This window comes from Drosophila grimshawi, unplaced genomic scaffold (assembly GCF_018153295.1).
Source record: "Drosophila grimshawi isolate 15287-2541.00 unplaced genomic scaffold, ASM1815329v1 contig_1377, whole genome shotgun sequence".
Taxonomy (NCBI): Eukaryota; Metazoa; Arthropoda; class Insecta; order Diptera; family Drosophilidae; genus Drosophila; species Drosophila grimshawi.
In genome coordinates, this window is record NW_025062900.1 from 5792304 (window position 1) to 5814331 (window position 22028).

At 35.1% G+C, this 22028-nt stretch overlaps 1 protein-coding gene across 1 annotated transcript in view; it reads left to right on the plus strand.

Moving 5' to 3' along the window:
* LOC6561730 (myosin-J heavy chain) overlaps window positions 1-22028 on the plus strand; it is a 79059-nt gene that overhangs the window by 19435 nt on the left and 37596 nt on the right. Inside the window, exon 2 of the mRNA XM_032736696.2 lies at window positions 7215-7336. Within this exon, the coding sequence (XP_032592587.1) occupies window positions 7215-7336 (122 nt within the window). The remainder of the gene's footprint in view (window positions 1-7214; window positions 7337-22028) is intronic.

Consider the following 22028-nt stretch of genomic DNA (forward strand, 5'->3'; position numbering starts at 1 on the left):
TACAAGTTGCTTTCAGTCAACAGTTTAGAGTCTATGCAACACTCCGATTGATCTACATTTGAATAGCGACTGTACTAATTTGAACAGTTGTACAAATGTATCTATTACAAATACAAATCGATATTCAAAGTGAGTTTTTTTTAGAGTTTCTTCATCGAAGCTAGGTCAATTCTTACACAGACTCTTCTGAAGTGCTAACATCGCTTCTAAGTCGAGTTCTATTGATCCATATACGTTAAGCGTAACTTGTAATTAGAGCACTGTTGTTAATGAAAGATAAACACGGCTTCCCCCAGTCTGAGCCACATACATACAACTGTTGTCAACAGCAAAATAATTACCATTTCTTATCGCTCTGCTCTGCTCTGTTCTGTTCTGCGATTTCAATTTACACATTTTGCAAACAGGAGATAGAAAACCCAAAGTCGGCGTTCTATGAAGTTGATTTTCTGTTGTATTTTCTACTTTTTTTTTGGTGTGTATCTCTCGGCTCTCTTGACTGCACATGTCGCGTCTCATTAAGAAACAAATATAACAACAACAATAACAGAAACTCAGCAAAGAAACATTTCGCGACGGTTTCCTAACCTCAATGTTGACAACTGTCTTCCAGCGATGCCGTCGGCATCCCATTGTAAATTATATATATATATATATATATACCAACGTATCTGTATCTGTCGAGGCATGTATCATTTATAAGGCACACCAGCCATATATGACTTAATGTGCTGTGGCAAAGCGGGACGCGCAGCAGGTTGCACAGTTGCCATCTATGATGAACGACGAGACCACATTGCACATCATGCAACTTGCAACATGCAACAGCTAACATCAACCGGTAGCAGGGGAGTCGTTGTTGTTATCGGAATTGCCGTTATTGTTGTTGTTGTTGCTATTGCTGTTGTTGTTCAAATTATACTCTTACTGAGGGTGGTCTTAAATCACTTTCTTATTAAGTTTGTAGACTTAAACTCAATGCGCCTTGGCATCTATTATAAGTATAATTTCGTTGAGAATTTACTTGTTAATATAAATCAATAATTAATATAATAATTTAATCTTGTTACTTAATTGCCAGAAGACACTTTCATAATTTTGACTAGAAAGTTTTCCACATGATTTAAGTTCAGTGATCGTGTTAAGCACTCTAATTATACTGCCGGACAAATCAAATATAGATGTGATGAAATCCAAAATTGTGTGTTATTTTCAGTAATTTATGAGGAAAATAGAATAATCCTTTAATTGAATTTTGCACAGTGTCTTTTCACCGCACGCTTAGAGCATTTGATATTCGTTGTGAGTTTTATTATCGCTTTTGTTCCGTTTGCCATTTATTAATGTAATCCATTAGTGCATTGGACTAAAACTCTGTCAATGCTCCATTAAAAACTCAAGCTCAAACTCAACTGACTCCTCCCTCCCTCTCTCTCTCTCTCTCTCTTTCTCTCACTCTTTCTCTATTCGTCGTTCAATTGTTTAAATTATTATTCATATACTTAATACATTCATTCGCATTAGTCTTGAATGGTTTTTTACTCGCAAGCACAATGATTTAATGTGAATTAGACTGTTGCAAGCCACAGAGAGAAGCTCAAAAAACTGAAGAATTCTTCAGTTGTTTAGTTCCTCATTTTTTCGAGTTTCAGTTACACATTTTCTTGAGTTTCTGTGAATAAAGAATAAAGTAATTTCTGCATTTTTGCAGTTCATTCAAAGTTCTCAGTTGCACGCCATGAATGACACTAAGATTGTTTTCTTTAGATTAATTTAATTATGTTTAAAAGAATTTTCCTTTCATGCTGCCAGACTAATTAAGTTGCATAAATTAGCCAAATAAAAAAAGGTCACCCAGTTGTGCGATAAACAAAAGAATTGATTAATGGGAAATTTCACAAGCAGCAGTAAAAAACTCACACACACACACGCAATCACACATTTATGTGGGTATTTGTGTGTATATATATGTATATATATATAGCAAAAGAACTCACTGGCATAATGAACACTCATTGTGCCGATCCATGTTGCAAAGGAAGTGAACAATTTAATTATTCCGGGCCTTGAGGTTAGCAGATCAGAGCGAGCAGCGAGCACAAAGTCATGGGAGCAATCCAATGATTAAAGCAAGCAAATTGTCTGTCTGTGCTCAAAGTGAAAGTCCACAAATTGTGGCCACAAAATTCAGATTACAATCCATACAAATTGTACAAAATCCATCAATGCGAAAACAAACTTCAAAAGCCACTTGAATCATCAGCAATCAGTTTGCCAGCAGCCGCAAACAACCTTTAAGAATCCAGTATTGACAGATCAGCTTTTAATATAAGTATGTGTGTGCTACACTTACCAGGTGACCATCATCATGATCATTATCTTAATGATCATTATCTTAATGATCATTATCTTAATGATCATTATCTTAATGATCATTATCTTAATGATCATTATCTTAATGATCATTATCTTAATGATCATTATCTTAATGATCATTATCTTAATGATCATCAGCCTAATGATCATTATCTTAATGATCATCAGCCTAATGATCATTATCTTAATGATCATCAGCCTAATGATCATTGGCTTAATGATCATTATCTTAATGATATCATACAATTATCATCATATTGATCATCATCATCATGATCATCATCATCATGATGTTGAAACTATTTATAAGCAGAAGAAGCTAAGGATTGAACTTAATTTTAGATTATTTGATTATTATTTATACGCCATATTTTTATAGAGCTTTTCGATGTGTATTCTTAATTAAGAAGTCCTTTTTGTTTTTCGTTGCGTACAATTTTAATTCGTAGTTAAAGTTGTTTTGTGTTTACATTTAGCATCCATTGATGAGTGCCAATAATCTTGAAAGATTTGCTTATCTACAAAATATCATATAAAAAAGGGTTGGAAATTTGAGGTTTATTTTTAGAAATTTATCTTAAAAGTTGTCAGAAACCATTTGCTAAGATTTTACAACATATTTTCACAGCTACTCAACAAAACTCTCCCCCCTCTCCTAGCTTAAAAATTGCTTTCAATTAATTATCCAGTTTGCTAAGCCCCAACAAATAAGGGCGAGATAGAGAAAGAGAACTCAAATATGCATCTCTTTCTCTCTCTCCCTTGGTCTTTTCGCGTCCCCCATCGAGTTGACATTTTGCATCGTGATTGGTGTTGTTGCCACAGTTGCAGCTGCAATTAAGTTTAATGGAAGCTCATTAAGATTATGAATTGTGATTTTGGAGAAGGGTCAGCGGGGATGTGGGGGGAAGGTTGTTTAGTAAATTGCATAGAATTGCATAATATGCAGCTCCCATTTGGCTGCTGATTGTGGTCTCTTGCAAAATTATTGAGGAAGCTGTGCAACTTGCTAACTTGCAACATTTTGCGGAAGTCGCTCAGTTGTCAACAATTTGAATGTACGACCAAAGGGCGCCCCAAAAGACACATAAACCCCTTTTCCTACAACACAAAAAAACAAACAAAAATGTGCCATAAAAAACTGTCAGCAACTTTTTTCTTTTCTATTTGTTTTGGACCTTGCAACGGCACACGACAGCAATTAAAATGCAGCCTGTGGCATCAATAAAAACCGTAACAATTGTCAGGTTGTAAAAAAACGTTTACAGGATCAGAGCCAGACAATTGCAACAAAAGCTTCTACTTATTCTTGCCTTGTGGCATTGTCGAAAAATGAATACCCCATGAATGGGTATTATGGCATTTAATTTTAAAAATTGCACAGCAAATTTGAATTAAAGTTTTTCGTATTGCGTTGCCGAAAGGATACTTGCAATTAGTATAAAATATTCCTGCAAATTGAGAGCTCTTTTGTTCTGAAGTACTCTCGTTAAACATTGCTACTTGAATTCCTCGTTTACAAATAGCAAAAAGGAACAACTATCTTAGGCATGCCGCTGATTAAATACCCTTGCGAAATGCAGTTAAACCAGCCGACCAATTGTTCCTATGAGTTCTATATGATATAGCAGCTCTATCTTGATGAGGAATATAATAAGACGCATATTAATTGAGTCTGCTTTAGATATGTTATGTGTTCCGAGACGTCTTCTTTAATTACGTTACAAACTCAACAATGGATTTTGAATAGCTCTGCAAAGCTCTACAAATATTTCTATATTGAAATATTTGTGTTTGGCAAACAGTTGGATTCGCTTTATACATCTTTGAAGTATTTGTCTGTTTCATATTTGTTTTATTTCTCAAGTTAAAGCTAACTGTAGACTTTATTCAATTTTTTTAATTAAATTGAATTTTGCTCTTTTCAAGTGGGACTTGAGAATATGCTGAAATTATGCTAATGAGATTGGAGAGAATGAGAATCAGATGTAGAATCAATTGAGAAGATAAACAAATGATGAATAAAAAATCGGTTGAGTTTTTGTCAAAGTTAGGGCAATTTCTTAAAAAAATTCTTGGCATTTTTAGCAAATTTTTTGAACTTGTGTCATTTATCAGAGGGTTGCACATTGTCTCCATACATTTTTCTCATTTCCTCTTTGGAACTGAGTATAAATATGATGCGACACTCAATTTACATTTTCACTGTCAAGGTTTTCTGTTTCTTTTTTTGTGGCTCTTCTGTGTTGCTGCCACGCCTTTCGCTGACAGTTTCCGCAACTGGGAAACTTGGTGGTGAGTGGCAAGTTCATCAAAATAAAAAGCAGTTAACAAGTGCAGTTTATTTAAGCCAAATTCTGCGAGTGTGCAATAATGAAGAATGAGGTGGAAAAGGGAATAGAAATTGATGGAATGGAATGAAATATGTATAAGAGAGGGAGAACAACGGGAGAAAGAGAGAGAGAGAGAGAGGGGAGAAAGAAGAGGAGACGTCAAATGAATTGAAGCATAAACATTGTGCGGAAATTAAGCCAAAGAACCGAAACACACATTGAAAAGCAGAAAGGGAGAAGTATGTGGGAGAGGGGGTGTTGGTGGAGGTGGGGAGGGGGGTATAAACAAATTGCACTTTAAAATAGCTCGTAAGTTTTTGGTCTGACTGTCTGTCTGTCTGTCTATCTGACTATCTGTCTGCTTTTGTCAGTCTTCGCATTGCATTCGCGTTGCTTATAAATATTTATTATATCATCAAGGCAGTAAAGTGTGAGAGGGGGGTGAGTTTGAACAGGGGGTAGGGAAATGTGCAGCGACGTAATTAAAATGCATTATTAATGAAATGCAAATGTGAAGAAATTAATTAAGTATGTAATAGACAGCGACACCGACAATAACAACATCAACAAGCGCAACCAGCTCAACATTTGCTTCCATGGTGCACCCAACTGACATTTTTGTCAACCCTTTAAAAAACACTTTTTGTCCCTTCGCCTCCTCCCCTTACCAGTCTATGGTAAGCCACACACACCCTTTGCACGTTGTGGCCAACACTTTTAAGGTTTGCTTCCATTTCTACTAACGAGCTTTACATATTAAAATGTATTTCTTGTTAAGAACTCATATGAAAAATTCATTCCGAGTATTTTGCTTGATGAGCATTCATGCAAACATTAATTTTTGGTTCATTAAATGTATTTTTAAATAAATATTAAATATTGAAAATATTAAATGGTAAGCCGCTTTTGTATTTAATGTTGATTTATACTCATTCAACTTTATACTTCTCAGTCATAAATTATTTACATTTCATTAAGAAATCAAATGTTTGGTAAACTAACGACTCTTTCCATATGTTCCTTAGGAATTTCTCTAATTTTAAACAATTTCTAAACACATATAATAAACAAGTAAGCAAACTTTTCAATTGTTTTCTTGTCTCCCTCCATTAAATGTTAAATAGTTTGCATTCCATTATTTAATGGGTGCAGTCAACTTTTCCTATTTTAAAACAAAAGAAAAGTATTGGTTTTTATAACCGGATAATATAAAAAAAAAGTTGTCTCATTTTTAATGGCATCCTCTTTGCTGGAGGTGCATTTTTCAGCACGAAAAAGAGAGGAGAGGGTGCGGTGTTTTGTGTTGGGCAGGGGAGGGGAGGGGGAGGGGAGGCTTTCAACAATTCGTTGACAGCAGGTGCAGAGAGGAGTTGCATTGACAAGTGCGTTATAATTGCATTTAATTAATGCGATGACAAGAAAATCGAATTAAATGCGCATTTTTCACTTGTCGCAAAAGAAAACCCAGAAAAACGAGGCAAAATAACGAAGCGAAGCTTAAATACGCTTTCAGCGTAGTCTATTCAATTAAAAAATATATAATTTAAGTTATCTGTTGAGTATTTATTGGAATTTGAATTTGGGTGAATTTTTAAAGATTTAATAATTTAGTAGAAAATATGTGTGAACATTGAATTTTGAAAAATTAATTAGTAACTTATTTCAATGATCGAGAGACAGAATTGTAAACAGACTTGACTTAATCTACAAAGCGTAACACATTTATTATCATAACTAAGATATCCTCAAGTAGTGCATTAAAAGATGACAGAAATGTGGCTTAAAGAAAATGTGGCCTGGTTGACAATTGCAACACTTTGTTGCGCCGCTTTGCTATTTTTTACAATGTTGCAGTTGTTGTTGGAGTTGTTTGAACATAAATTACGGTTATGCCCGTTTGCTGCTGGCAAACGGAAACGCAGTTGCCACTGCTAATTCCTTTTTGCCATTTGGCCTGCCCGTTTCCTGCAACAAAAAAGCCAGTACAAATTTTCCTGCCCAACTATTTTAGTTTTTTCTAGCCTTTTTCCCCCTCAACATTTGCCATTCGCGCCGCAAGAGGAAGTTGCATGTTCGAAAAAAATGCTACACTAAAAGGGAAATTTCAACACCTCAAAAAAAATATTAAAAACAAAAACAATAAAAGTGGAGTGCATAATTTTTGGGCAAATTGATTTCATCCACTTTTTGAATTTTCCAATTTTCACCTGCCTTATTTATTATTATTTTTTTTATAGTTTTGTGATTGTGCAGCGTTGCGCTTAGCAATTTCACACAATGGAAAACCAATTGAAAACGCAACGAAAAGTAAAACAACTCATGTGCACTGCACCAGCAATCATTTTTGCCGAAATATTTTCCTCATCAAATTTTCTCAACGATTTCTGTAATTTGCACAACGCTCAATTAATTTATTCTGTTTTCCAAAATAATAAACCGCTGGCTGGCTTTATCGAATATATCTTCTTAATTTGTTGTTTATTTTCATTATTTTTCTGCTTTCAGTGGTCGCTCCTACAGCAAGGACAGCCAGAAGAGTTCGCACAGTGACCTGAGCTCATTGTGCAACGGCAATGCCAATAGCAATGGCGGCGGATCCCCAAAATTATTGGCCAAAACTCCACTGCGTAAGTACAAAACATAAATAAATATATATAAGTTTATTTAACATTGAAATGTTGGCCAGTTTTGGGATATTAAATAATGTAAAATATCAGTTTAGCAGTCATTGAATAAATTTTAGTGCTGCTGCCTCAAAGCATGCTATACTTTTTAGCAGAAATACGCACTGCAGCTACAACTGCTTTGCTAGCAAGCAGTGCAAGTGCACATACCTGTAGTATATATATATATATATATATATATATATATAGGCTTCTTGAAAGCAAACGCAACTGATTACTATTACTTTTAAATGCAAATACTTTTACTGCTCTTATAGCTTTTTTTTTAAAGAAAGAATGCGACTGTTTAATATTATTCATAGACTCAAATTCCACAACCAACGATCGTTGCTGCTTGTCGAGCAAGCAGTGCACTACGAGACACGCAGTTGCAAATGTTGCCGCAACATTTGGCGATTTAAGAGCAAATGAAACTCGTTTTCAAAGACTTCGGCTTTAAGCCACGACGTGCGACCAAAAACGCGCTTGGTTAATGGCCAAAAACAGAATAGCGTAAAACAACGAACCGGCTTTTTAGAGCAGCTGCTTTATTCGGGCAGCTTAAGAGTTGTTTTGTGAGCAACAGTCGCACTCATTGTTGTGTGTATCTAGATACAAATGTATCTGCAGCGCTGATAAAAACGGCACAGCACAAAATTCCATTTACACAAGTCTTCAGTCTCTTCAGTCTGCGGCGAGTTTTCAATGTTGTCGCGCCGGCTGCGCTCGCATTTTTCCACTTGTGTCGTCTTTTTTTGTGGCGCGTTCTTCCAGCCCAGAAATGTGCGACAAACACGTGCCCGAAATAATTTTATACAAATTACGATAAATATTGTGTGAAAAAATAGAAAAAAAATTGAAATGAAATAAGGAAAAAAGTATATATTGATGAGAAGGTGATTTAAAGTGAATATCAAGTGAATACCAAGTGAATTTCAATTTTGCTTTCCACTTTTTTTTTGCTCAACCCCATTCAGAATTTGTACTGTGAATTGCAGCCCCTATTTAATTAGAGCCAAACTCCTCTCTTGTTTTGTTTATTTTTTCTTCTTATGCACCACAATAAACGGGTTTTTTTTTCTAGTAAAGAATGCCGGTTTTTGAAATGTGTTCAGCAAATGTGAAACAATCGACACAGTCGAAAGGCTAAGGCAAAAGCAAAGCCAGTCAACTGAACCTTAACTTTTCAGTTATCGTCAGCTTTTACCTGCTTTTACGTCATCTGGGGTTTTTTGTTGTTGTTGTTATTGTTATTTTTATATGCAGTGTGATCTCAGAAATAATATGAGCTAGCGTTGATATTCAATAATGTCCAATATTCAATTAAATTTTCATTAGACGTAAAATCAAATTTGTAAGAACTTAAACGGAAAGTTTCAAAAGTTTGAATCTTGTTTGTCTATTAAATATGTTTATATATTAAATGTTTATATATTAATATATATTGAAACCTTTATTTTTCATACAAAACTCGTTAATTTTTTACATTAATTATTTGAAAATTTGTAGAATAATCTATAAATAAATATGTAGCAGCTATCGATCCTATATAGCCTTTTGCTAGGGTATCTGCTAGTTGTCTATCAACGGTCAACTCCATTCTTGGTTATTAGCATTTTATGTGCTTTTTAGCCTCCCTCAAGGCAATCGCGTTCGTTGCGTTCATTGAATAACCAAAAAGTCAATTGGCAAAAGTCGCATTAGTTTGGGCGCTCGATCAAACAAGCGATCAATCAATCAATCATTCCGTCAGTCAGTCAGTTCGTCACTCGCTTTGCCTGGCGCTGTGTTCTTGTTAACGTCTCTTGGCCCCAACCATAAATTATGCTGCTAATCATTTTGTTACCGTTTTTTTTTTTTGCTCCTCGCGTCGGGTTTTGTTCTCACGACAGCCGCAAAAATTGTGTTGCCACAGCTTGACTATAGTTCCTATCTCCCCCTTTGTCTCGCTCTCTCTCTCTCTCTCACTATGGCTGTCTCTGTCTGTGTGTTGCTCTTGTAAGCGCCGTTAGCTTTTGTCTGCAGTCAGCAGTGGCAAGTTCATTTACCTAGAATAAAAACGTGCCTCATTCTATAAACTTTGAGATTAAATTCATTAAATGGGCGAACCTTTAAGTAGGAAGTTCACTTCTCCGTCGTCGTCGTCTTCTTCTTCTTCTTCTTCTTCTTTTTGAAGCTCACATAATGATCTTAAGTTCTTAAGTTCTAAACGATTATAATACCTTATGCAATTGAGAGCAGATAAACCCCAGAGGCAAGGCATATATGCTAAAGATTATTTTTATTTGTCCACTTAACTGTATAAATATTTCTCCAATCTTAGTCATAATTATTTAAAACAAAAACATTTCCATAATTATTTCGGAACAACAGAAGAGAGGGAATTTGAGAAAAGAAAGTTCTCAGTAATCCAATTAGCATTTTAGCTGGAATAAGCTAAGCCTTTTCTTTATTCAAATAATCTTCAGCTGAGCTTTTTTACGCTAATTTAATTGACCACATTTCTGGTTTTTGTGTCAATTAACAAATAATTTATAATTATTTTAATGTCAAGGTGATATTGTACCGTTTTCTTCTCTCTCTCTCAATCTCAACCGGTTCTAAATATTATCAGGCTCTTCAAATATTTAAATACTTGGAAATGCCGTGATAGTTGCAAGTCATTTGAAAAGAAATTTTCACAACTAATTCTAATTTGGCTTTAAAATTGGCTTTGGTAGAAGCGTGCTCAATAATTGCCCAAAAATTATTGTATTATATGTAAACCATAACAAAAGAAAGGGGCAGCAAAATGTGAAAGTTTCTCTCAAAATTATGATTAATGATGATTGATAGCAAAACTAGGCAAACAGCAACAAAAATTGGCTAAAGCGTGTCGAATTTAATATGATCTTGAGTTGATTTTCTCGAGTTCTTTAGAATTTCTTCTCTCTCTTAATTTATATATTATATATAGCAAGTTGAAGAGTTGAATGGATATATCTATTCATTAATTACTCAAGAGACTATGAGCTGAGATGATGTAAAGTTTTGTTCTTTCGCTGCGCGCTTAGAGAGGAGTGCAAGTGCGACACCTGTTTCCGGCATTCTTGAGTTTCTCAACTGCTTCGATTACAAGTGCCTGCAGCATCCAGTTCTCGCTCTCTCTCTCTCTCTCTCTCTCTTTTACTGCTTCTTCTCTACAGTTAACTGCATTTGTGTGTGTGTGTGTCTGTTCGTGTTTTATATCATGACGGCTATTATTTTCATTATGCAGTCGAGAGTTGTCTGCGCTGCGGCTTCTTTTTTTTTTTTTGTGTGATTCTGTTTTTTTTTTTTTGCTCTTTCTTAATTTTCACTTGACGTGCTGCTGGCATGCTTTGTGCTTTTTACATTATTATTATCATATTTGCATTTTTACGCGCGCACTCTCTCTCTCTCTCTCTCTCTCTTTCGCGCGCTCTCTTTTGGGTCTGAATTCATAATTTACAATTGCTGGCTCAACACAAGCGTAACAAACAGTTGCCCAACTCCTCAATCCGCTCTCTTACAACCACTTCTCTCTCTCTCTCTCTCTCTCCCTGTGCTGAGCTCAGCTGTCAGTCAGCAGGCGCTTTGACTAGTCGCCTTTTGTATCTCTTTGTGTATGTGTTGTGTGTGTGTCTGTTTGCTTGTGTGTGCTTTCATTTGCTTCGCACTGCTTGGCATCCCTCTCACTCTCTTTGAAATGCATTTCATTCCACTATTTATACCCCCCACCCCACCCCTCCCCCTTACTGGCGCTTTATAATTATGTGGGAAAAATGTTGCAAAAATGCTAGACACATATTATTTTCTTTCTTTCTTTTTTTTTCATTTCTGTTCATTTTTTGTTAGTTTATTATTTTTGTCATTTATGTATAATGTTGGTTAACTATGCGAGAAAGTGTTGTAGGCGTTGATAATGCAAAAATCATGCTCTGTTGAAAATATTTTGCACAAAAAAGGCATAAATATTTCTGTATTCCTTTTTCTCCTACAAAGTATGCTCAGCATGAAAATTAAAGCGCTCGCTTTCATGTCAGGTATTGCGAAAAGTAGGCTTTTCATTTACCAATCCACGATTCCATATCCACAATTTACCAATAATGTTTAAAAAAAAAAAAGAAGGCAATTTTCAATTAAAGTTCGAAATTCGATTATATAAAATGAGAAGGAAGTAATAAAATAATAAAATTAATAATATATAATCAAGTTGACTCTAATTTAGGTGTTCGAAATAATAATACAATTTATTTTTAGGCATAGTTTAAACCAATTTTGTTCAATCAATTTTCAAATCTATTCAAAAAGTGATTCCCAAAAATATTTGTGGGCTGTAATTTGAGTGCACAACAAAAGCAGCTCTTATTTCCTAACGGGCATATGAAAATCACTTGCCAGAGAAACTCTAGAAAAAAAAAATAAAAATAAAAAAATGAGAAAAAAATTGACGCCCTTTTGCAATTGTAACCTCTCCTAAGGCAACAACGAGATCATTAAAAAAAAATCGCGCTATCAACTTTCACTTGTATATCGACAAAATGTATTTGTTGTAATTGAATTTGTTGTCTTTTGTGTTATTCAAGTGAGTTTTTCATATGTTTTGCATAATTCCGCTGGCGTTTGCTTTCTTTCAAAAAAGCAAAACCAAAACTCGGCCACTTTTCATTTTGGCATAATGAAGCGCTTATAAGCCAAGTGAAAAACAACAAAAAAAGGCAACATATGCAGCTAAAAGCCAACTAACTGAAACACTTTTTTCAAATCAGCTGGCGGACAGTTAGCAACAGCAACAACAAGAGACAACAAACAACAAACAACAACAAGAGACAACAAACAACAAATTTCCAGTGGTCACTGAACCAACAAGCAACTTTTGTTGTTGCTGTTGATAATCTTGACGACGAATGCTTGTTAAAATTGTTGCAGTCGTTTTTGTTGTTTGTTTTTGTTGCCATATCACATTTCAATTCTAGCGTGTCCAATACACAAAAAGCCACCATGATGTATATATATATATATATATATATTTTATATGTGTATCGGTCCAAATTGGCCATGTTAAATGCAACTTTATCTTTTGTGTCTTTGACTGAACGGAAATAAAATCAAATGTAGCAAACGAGCCCATTAACAAATTAACAGCCAACAATTCGCCTTTTGATCTTTTGGGTGTCCAATCGTAAAAATCAGAGAATGGAGACATTAAAGTAAAATCGCTTGGAGATATTCAAGATTGCAAATGACCTGAACACAATTTTATTGCAGCTTGTTCCAGTTGAACAAAACACCTTTAGAAGTTGCACTCATTAAAGTCTATCTAGGACATATACGACCTATATATCTATAGATATATTTATACCATATATAATGTTTATAGATATATAAATGTATTAATTTCCATAGCACTTACAGACTCTGCAGATTGTTGTCATTTTTGAGTATCAGCTTCTGCACTTCCAAAACTTTTTATAGTGTATCTTGTTTAGTCTAACGCATTTGTCATTAGCTTGTTTGTTTGCTCGAGGTAGTTGTTGGCTTTTGGTTTTGCCTTCTTTTTATCTTTTCTTATTGATTGATCGCTGTGGCTAAAGAGCCACCAGCAGCTGTGGACCCAAATGTGTTCTTCGTTCTTCGTGTTCCTGTTGAGTTGTTGAATGGCCAAATGCGATAAAGAAAAAGAAGAATTAAGATCCGTTGACTGTTCAGTTTTTCACTCATGCTGCACGCTTGGGGCATCTGTTGTTGCTGTTCCATTTGGGGTTAAGCGGGGGGAAGGGGGCATCAATGCAAGTTTCTATTGACTCGACTCTGATATGCGAAGGCACGAAGAAAACGCATCGTGCCTAATTTGCATACCAAACTGGAGGCTTTCAAACTCCACTGTGTGTGTGAGTGTGTCTGTGTGTGTGTGTGTGTGTGTGTGTGTGTGTGTGTGTGTGTGTGACTCAAGTGGAGGTCTCTCTAATGTGATGCCTGCTCAAGTGCTTTCCACTCGGGTTAAGCCATCGAAGTGCATTTGCTTTCAAGTGTGGCACAAATCCTGCACTTAAAAAAACTCGAGTGAGTTGAGTAATCAAATGTACTAGAATCGAAAGTATTTCCACCTTAAAGTAACATTTTATTTTCAATTACTAAAACAACATCTTAGAATTTGTATTTTATACAAATATGAATTGATATTTCTAAAATCAAAACAGATTTCAATGCACTTTTCTCTTTTCTCCGAGTGTATGATTTAGAGAAAAGACGGCCTAATTCAATAAGTTAATTGTGTCGTTAATAAAGCGCTGACAACTTTTACTCAGTGGCACTTCCTCCAGCCAAAAAGAGAAAAAAAAAAACAATTGTCATTCATATTGTAATTTAATGAGAAACCCCTCCCCTCCACCAACCAACCCACTCCCAATTGTGGCCAGGTCGAGTCTGCCTGGAGACGCAAAGTGTCAAAGTTGCTTTTTGGAGGTCGCACGTGTGCCAACCGAAAATGTTAACCAAATTTTGTTGTTGTTGTTGTCGTTGTTGTTGTTGTTGTGCCTTAATAAACGCGTCGAGACAGCCGGAAGCAATTTGGCCAACGACAAATCCAACAAATACGACTTGTCGCCATTCATTAGACGAGCCTAAGTAATCACTAAACACAGATTTACACAAGCGACTTGATTGTACAATATATCCATGTAAAGAGCGAAAGAGAGAGAGAGAGAGAGCGAGAGAGAGAGTAAACCTTGAGTTTACCGCTTATCGTTAATCGAGAGTCGCGAGAGTCGTTGGCATTACCAAATAGAGGCGAGTATTATGCAGAGTCTAGTATTCGATACTTTAGAGTACCTCAAGTATGTCTGAGCACCTATGAGTAGTATGAGTACCCATTGTACTTGTAAGTACTCATGGAATCAGGCACAAGTACTCGATGAAGTCGAGTTCTTGCTTCGAATACTTGCTTCTGTTAAAAGGTATTTAATAAAGTTCATTTCAAGTTTTACTCTGATTAAAATTGTTGCTAGTTTTGCAATATTCAAAACGATTTCCATTATTTTAAAGTATTCATAGCTTATTTCTCAAATAGACGACTTCTTACAAGACTCGTCAACTGTTCTTATCCCATCTACAGTCGAGTCTATTATTTACTTAGCCGCAGTCAGCATTGAGTCTTTGATTGCGAATCCAATTAGCAGCTTCTCTCAATTAGCTAACTTAGCTCTCTTGGCCAAAGCAAAGCCACTTAGCTCTTGGCCAATGTAAAAGGCATCAATTGTCTTTTCACATACCCTGTACTTATTTCATTTGGCTTTTTATTTATTTACTTTAAAGCAAGTCTGAATTTCATGACTAGTTTATAAATAAAATAATTTGTGCTTTTACTGTGAACTTTACTTAGGCTTTATTCTAAGATAAAAGAAAATACACAATTTGCCAAGTTAAGCTCTCGTTAACTCTCAGCTACAAATGCATATTGGGCTAATATTTTATGGAGTCGTAAATTTGTTTGTCCGTCAGTTGCATGCAGTGTTCCAACTTTATTATACCCTTTTCCTATGACCGAGTATACAGCTACAGGGCATTTAACATACTCATTATATCATCATCTTTTATGTTCTCTTTGATCTCTAACCCGACATTTATGGTTTCGTTAACTGCTCAGCTCAGCAGGCTGGGCTTTAAATGAACTGAGTCCTAAATACCCAGTAAAAGGCAACTTGACAAAAATATAACATTTATGGCAAATAAATCTAGAAAATACTTCTATAATTTTTGAAATAAGAATATTTCGTATTTTTGATGTAGAGTTTCTTACAATTTTTGATTGTGATTACAACTTGTAGTTTTCTGTATTTATTACGACAGAGAAACTGAATTGTATTGTTAAGCAAAGCCTGAAAAAAACCGAACAAGTATTTAAACTTGAGTTGTTTAATGCAGATAATGCATAATGCTAGGGATTAACTCGTTCGATTATTGCAATAAATATAATAATTCATCACAAGTTGAAAACATTTTCCCCCGCAGACAGCTAAAATAGCTGATCATATTTTAAGAATGACTCGCAAGAAAACTTACAGCTGACATTGACAGAGTCTTTTTCGAGTTTTTAGCTGGTTTTTTCTTATATTTTTCAATTTCGGCATTAAGTTTGTGGATGATCATCGGTGATTAGTTTAGAAAGTCATCTTTTTTCTTGTTGTTCTTGTTGTTGTTAGGGTTTTGCTTTAGGCTCTTAAAACAACAAATGCAGTGTCAAAGATTTGTCCACAAAATGTGAACAAATTTCGTGAAGATGATGCTACAAATAATGAATTGTAGAAAGTGAAAACACTCGAAAAACGAAAAACGCTGTGAGAATTTAAGAGTTGAGCTTGAAAACTGAACTGAGCTGATGTGAGCAAGATTTTGAATAATAAACTGTGAAATTTTTAAGTGATTTAGAGCCATGAAAGCTGTCAAATAGTGTAAGCAACAAGGTTAACAAGTTTAATTAGAAACTGATTCAAGCTTTAAACGCATTCATTCGACGAATACATTATTCTGTATATTAAATGATATAAATAGCAATTCTCCGGCTCATTTCGCACAAATTGAGCAAACTATTGGCCCACTTGGTGCCATCGGCCAAAAAATGAGGACATTTAGTCAGAAAATGAGTTTGCATTGCATTAGCCAACTTAAAAAAAACAGGGCAAATGTTGACTTACCGAAATCTATCTAGCGTAAACTGCAGTCATATCTATATATCTATGTGTAAACACATCTATGCTAATATGCAAATGGGTATTTTTATAACAAATTGCCGCCACTTGCTCGACTCGCAGCGAGCGGGCCAAAAGTGTGCCAGTAGCCGAGAGGAAGAACCAGTCAAAAACCAAAAAAAAAAATAAAAATAAAAAAAAAACAAACACGCACACAAAATGCGCCCCTAAGCAAGATGACAGGCAGCGATTTAAAAATAAAATTGCATTATGAATTTGCATTTGCAGGCTGCATTTGTGTCTTGCCATTTACGCGACGCCAGACAAAATAACCGATGCAGATCGAGAGTTTGCCAGACTTGAAAAGTACCCTTAATTCACAGAGTATATTTATGGATCATTTAATTATCCATAAATAAATACAAAGCATTTTAATCTCTGTTAAGTTGCCAGAGATGTACATAAATAAAGAGCGCTTTACAGATTTAAATATATATATACTTTTTTCATCTGAGAACTTTACAGACAACTAAATTTTGTATATAGTTTTTATTTGTCTGTAAACTTATTTTATTTGCCAGTCGCTTATAGCCAACGCACTCATTAAATGTTTACAGGGCATTAAAGACACACAAATCTATGTCAAACATCTAAATTTGACTTGGCCCTGCGCAGTTTTTGTACAAATTCGCTGGAGCAAATTGGGGAACAAGAAAAGAAAAACAAAAAAAAGAAAAAGAAAAATAAGAAAGAATATTTCAATGACATCATTTGAGTTAAAAACGTGGCCAGACTATTCCCTAAGAAAAAGTACAAGAATTTCCAGAATTTAAGTAATGCCAAGCAATAAAATAAATAACGATTAGTATAACAAATTATACATGTGCAAATACATTTTTAAATGTGTCTAGCTGGGTAATTGGCTCGTTTTAATGACTCCTTGACTCTCCAGGGCTGGAGCGGAGGAGAGGCTACCTTCTTCTGCGTAATGTCGTCCGGTCGAGGAGTTGTTAAAAAGTCCTCTGCCTTTTATTTTTATTATTGCTGCCTTTGATGGTGCACAATTTTTTATGTTTATGTGCGGCACATTAATAAAATAACAAATAAAAATAAAAAATAAAAAATGCTTTCGCATGGCAATTGTTTAGACTTCATTCCGTTTGCCCAGTTTGAGTTGAGTTCAGCGAGTGCATTGAACTCCATTCGCTTTGATGGCTTTTTGTTGAAATAGTTGCTGGCTGTTTTGAATAATCAGATTCGCTGTTTGAAGTTCTCCTCGGTATTTAGTGCGATCATCAATTTGTTTCGCTCTTGCCTCAGAACAACAGTATCATTTTACGAGTCGGGCATAATTTTGGCAATTGGAAAATCACGCTACTAACATTTATTACTATATTTAACGCACCATGAAACGGTTTAATGGCTTTTGTTGTATATTTATTTAAAGGCAAAACAAGTAAATTAAGTTTTTGCAAGTACTTTGGGAACTTATTCGTTTCATCATTTAAGTTAATTGACATAGATGAAAATCTTTTGTATGTATTTATGAAGATCGATATCTTTCTCATAGTAATGGCCAACATGCTTTTCTAGAGTAACCCAGAAAAAATTAAATAACAATTTAAGAAGAATTGAAAAGTAGTTTTTTTTTTATTAGTTTTGTATCTGTCATTTACAGTATAAACATAAATAATTATATTAAGTGAAATGCTTAAATTTTGAAGAAATTGAAAAATAGGCAATTTAATTTTTTTTATGCCAATATAATTATAATTAATGCAAGTGTTTGTTAGTATTTTTTATTAAATTAATATTGATACATTGCCAACTAACATGTAAAGCTTTGCAACAACGCAGTTCCATAAATAATAAATGATTTATCTCAATTTGAGCTTAAGCCAAGTCAGTTCAAATTGTTGTTTAAATTATATATAAACTTAATGTTGGCATAAATGCCGAGGAATGATATTTATTTTATGATTCTTTATGTTTTATTTATGATCTCTTCATATTATCTTCAGCTAGAATAAAAATGTTGAAATGTAAATTCAGAGAACTTTAGGAAAATGTCGTTTTTATTTTAAGAAATCCCTTTGAACTATTTATGTTAACCTTAAGAAATGCGAGTAAATAACTCAAGTAGTTGAAATTGTTCTTAAAAATATGTAGTTTTTATTAAATTTGGCATATGCCACAGAATGAAACTTGTCTCAATTATCTCTGCTTTATTTATAGACTCTTCATATCCTGTTCTGAAACTGCTTCTGCCTTTACTTCTTCTTCTTCTCATTCTGCTCAATTAATTCCGTTGCCACCCTTTGTGTGTAAAATGGTGCTCAGCGCTGCTTTTCCGCTTTCCACCTTGCTTTTCTGTCACCACAGTTGTGTGCTGAATTATGCACATTTATGCTCACCTGAGTCCTGCTCCCCGTTTGTGCCTCCCCTTTCCCCGCTGTGTCTGCTCACTTAATTGGTTTTGCATGCCTGTCTGCAGTTGCTGTTTTTCTTCAACTGCTGCTGCTGCTACTGCTGCTGCTGGGAAATGGCATTTGGGGTGTGGAAAAACTGCAGACACCCACGCAAGCGAACAGCATTTAATTAAAAGTCCAATTCAATTTTAGCATATTAAATTAAATGCGGCACCCGCAGCACTTGCCACAAACTCTGATCAGGCAGCAACGAGGCGCTGATTAATGACAACCAACCACAGATGCAGCTACAGCATCGACAACATCATTGGTTGGAAAATGCCCTTGAGATTGGCCTCACAACTTCCGCTATCCACTTCCGGCATTTGAAGCTGCCTACTGTCAGTTGGTTGTCGTTGTTGTTGTTGTTGTTGCTCTTCCGAATCATGTGCCAAGCATCTGAATTATGCTCTCAAGTTTTCCAATTGACTAACGCCAAATTTAGAGCTGCTCAGCGATATTCGGCATCCCCTCTCCCCCCTCCAGTTCCTCCTTACCTCTGCCCCAACATATCTTCGCATAGCATTTGGTTGAGTCTTGACTTCGATTTGGGAATACCTTTGCACACATTATGTGGTTAATTATAGTTCTCTGGTTCGGCCAAGTGACATTTACAGGGCTGCCTCAACGATGCGAGGGTTGCTCAAGCAAGTAATTATTATGTGGAGTTGTCTGCGGATGTCTTTGGTTGTCTTTGAATTTGATAATAATCAAATGTTGAAATGCATCATTAAATCCAAATTAAATTCATAAGTCATAACAGTGATTACAAAAAAATACTAAAACACAACAATAATTTAAAAAAGAGTCATAAAAACTACAAATAATAAGCACACTTAAATATTTATAGCAAAATTGTGTGCATATTGATTTATATTTAACAATTTTTTTCTTAAATCAAAAATACAAATTATTTTTAAGAAGTTTAAGAGATTGTCTTGGGTTCTAGAAATATTATTATCAGCATTAATTAACTTGGTAATAAAAGATCAGAGTTAGTCAAACGAAATTAAAGAATTCCATCAATATTTCATTTCACACTTGTAGATTTTGTGTCAGAAGTTTCTTCGTATAACCCTCCAAGTTCCACTAAATATCCACTAGCTATAAAGAGAACACCCGTGCTATAAATAGCAATGAGGTTGCGCTTCGCCTGATGCTGCCACACGTTGCAACCATGAATTTCCCAGTTTTTTTTTGTTTTGTTTTCTTACGGTGAGTGGGAAATTATTAGTTGGTACTTTTGTTATTGTTGTTGTTGTGCTACAAATGGTTGCGAGCAATTTGTCAACTCATTTCACTTGCTTGGCTCGTTTGGTGCGCTCCTTTCCAAATTGGCTAATAAGTTATGATGACATTCAAGTGCTGTCAGCGGCAGGCACAAATTCTGCTCACAAGTGCTATATTCATTCACTCCAAGATTTATTTCGGCCTCTTGCAATAGTTTTTTCTTTGTTTTTCTGTCACTATTTTTTTTTTTTTTTTGTTTTGGAGCTGCACCTGCCACACAACAACAACAACAACGTTTGCTGTGAACGACTAGTCTACGAGTTAAAATTGAGGTCGTCTCATCTGCGGAGGCAATTTATCAAGAGACGAACTCACACGACATTTGTCTTGCGAAATTCCTTACCCTTCTCCAGCGCCTTTCCCCTTTTGTGAAGTGGGAAATTTGTTTTTGTTTTTTTTTTATCTATTCCAAAAATATATTTGTTTATTCTATTTGGCTTTGTGATTTTCACATGATTTGACGGGGGAATTTATACAACAGATATTGAGTTTCCTTGGCCACTTAAAAAATGCCATTAAATGCTTCATAAAAATGTCGTAATTAACTGTTAAGTGTACTTTAGTTTAGCTAGAGCTGATAGATACCCTGTGAACAAATCAAATATTATAATACCAAATCAACCATTTCTTTGTGCAGACAACTATAAAATTGGTTCTACATTCCACATATATATATATATTATTTGATTACTTCTTGTTTAGTCTACCAGCTACTCAATATACCCTACAGTCCCAATATTTGGCTTTCGTTTTTCTGGTTGAGTGCGCTCTTGGCCATTAAATGAGGCGGCTAATTGAATCGTTTGTTGAGCAATTAATAGTTTTAAAATGCGAAACGAATAAATTTTAAATCTGAATTGCAGTTAAAATAATATTGAAAACTACAAGCAATTAAAATGCAAATTTCAACTAAAGCTGAATAAAACATTAAATTAAATGAACATTTGTGAATAACAACCACAACAACAACAAATGAAAGTTCTCAACGCAACTGTCGACAGAGATAGAGAAACTGAGTAGGAGAATCTCTCTCGCTGCCTCTCTCAGTTTGTGCAAAGTGTAAAAGTGCAACTACAACAGATTAGTTATTGATACAAAGTAAGTTGCTAAAAACAGATACCCTGTAGCTGCTACAAAAATGGGTGCACACAGCTCCAAGGACAAATTGTCGCGTTCGTATTCCGAGCGCTACATTCACAGCCAAATGATCGAACGCGAAAGATTCGGCAGCTTTGGCAAGCGCAGCTCGAAGAGCGTGACAAAAGGTGAGTGCTACGCAACGTGTACTTGAACTCTCAAGTGATATAAATCCCACTGATTGTGAACAAACACACACACACAGACATACACACACACACACACACCCATTAAGAGTTAAATATGAATTGTTATTTGAGCCAGCGATGATTGGCACATTTTGCAGCGAAGTTCACACGTTTTGCACTCGTAAGAAAATTGCTCAAATCATACTTTGTTTATACAAATAATTTATACAAATAAACTTTTGCCAACCATCATAAAAAAAAATATAAAATTGTCAGTCAGATAATTTGAAAAAGTATATTTTTTAGATGCAAATTTCGCACTGTTCGCATATTAAACACAAAGTTAATCAAGATAGCTGACAGCAACTTCAGCTGCGCCCACAGGGTATCTATTAGTCTCCAAAACTAAAGTATACTTAACAGTTAATTAAAACATTTTTAATGGCATTTTTTATGCGTCCAAGGAAACTCAATATCTGTTGTATAATCCCATTCAAATGTTCCTCAGCTTGAAAAATCTGTCCAGTTTCAACTTGAAAAAAAAGGGAGGAAAATGTACATTTCCCTTAAATAAACTCATTTGCCTGCTGTGGTTCAGGCTGAGCTCCATGTACGCTTAATGGCTGCTTGTATAAAGCCCACGCAGTGCTTAACTAGGACCAAAAAAAATATATAAAAAATAATATAATTCTCATTGTCTGTGTAACTGTAATAATATTTAGCATTCAACTTTGTCGTCATGGCAAAAAATAAATGTATTTTTTTGTGTCTACATTTTTTTTGATAAGCTGCAATGGGATTATGTGACTTAGATAGTTGCAGGTGGGGCAGTGTAGAGTGGAACAGTGTGCAGGCATTTCACAGGAAAGATAAAACCAGCAACTATCACACACAGCAGCAACACACACAGCGGCTGCCACGTGCAACTTTACATTGTGGTTGCCTC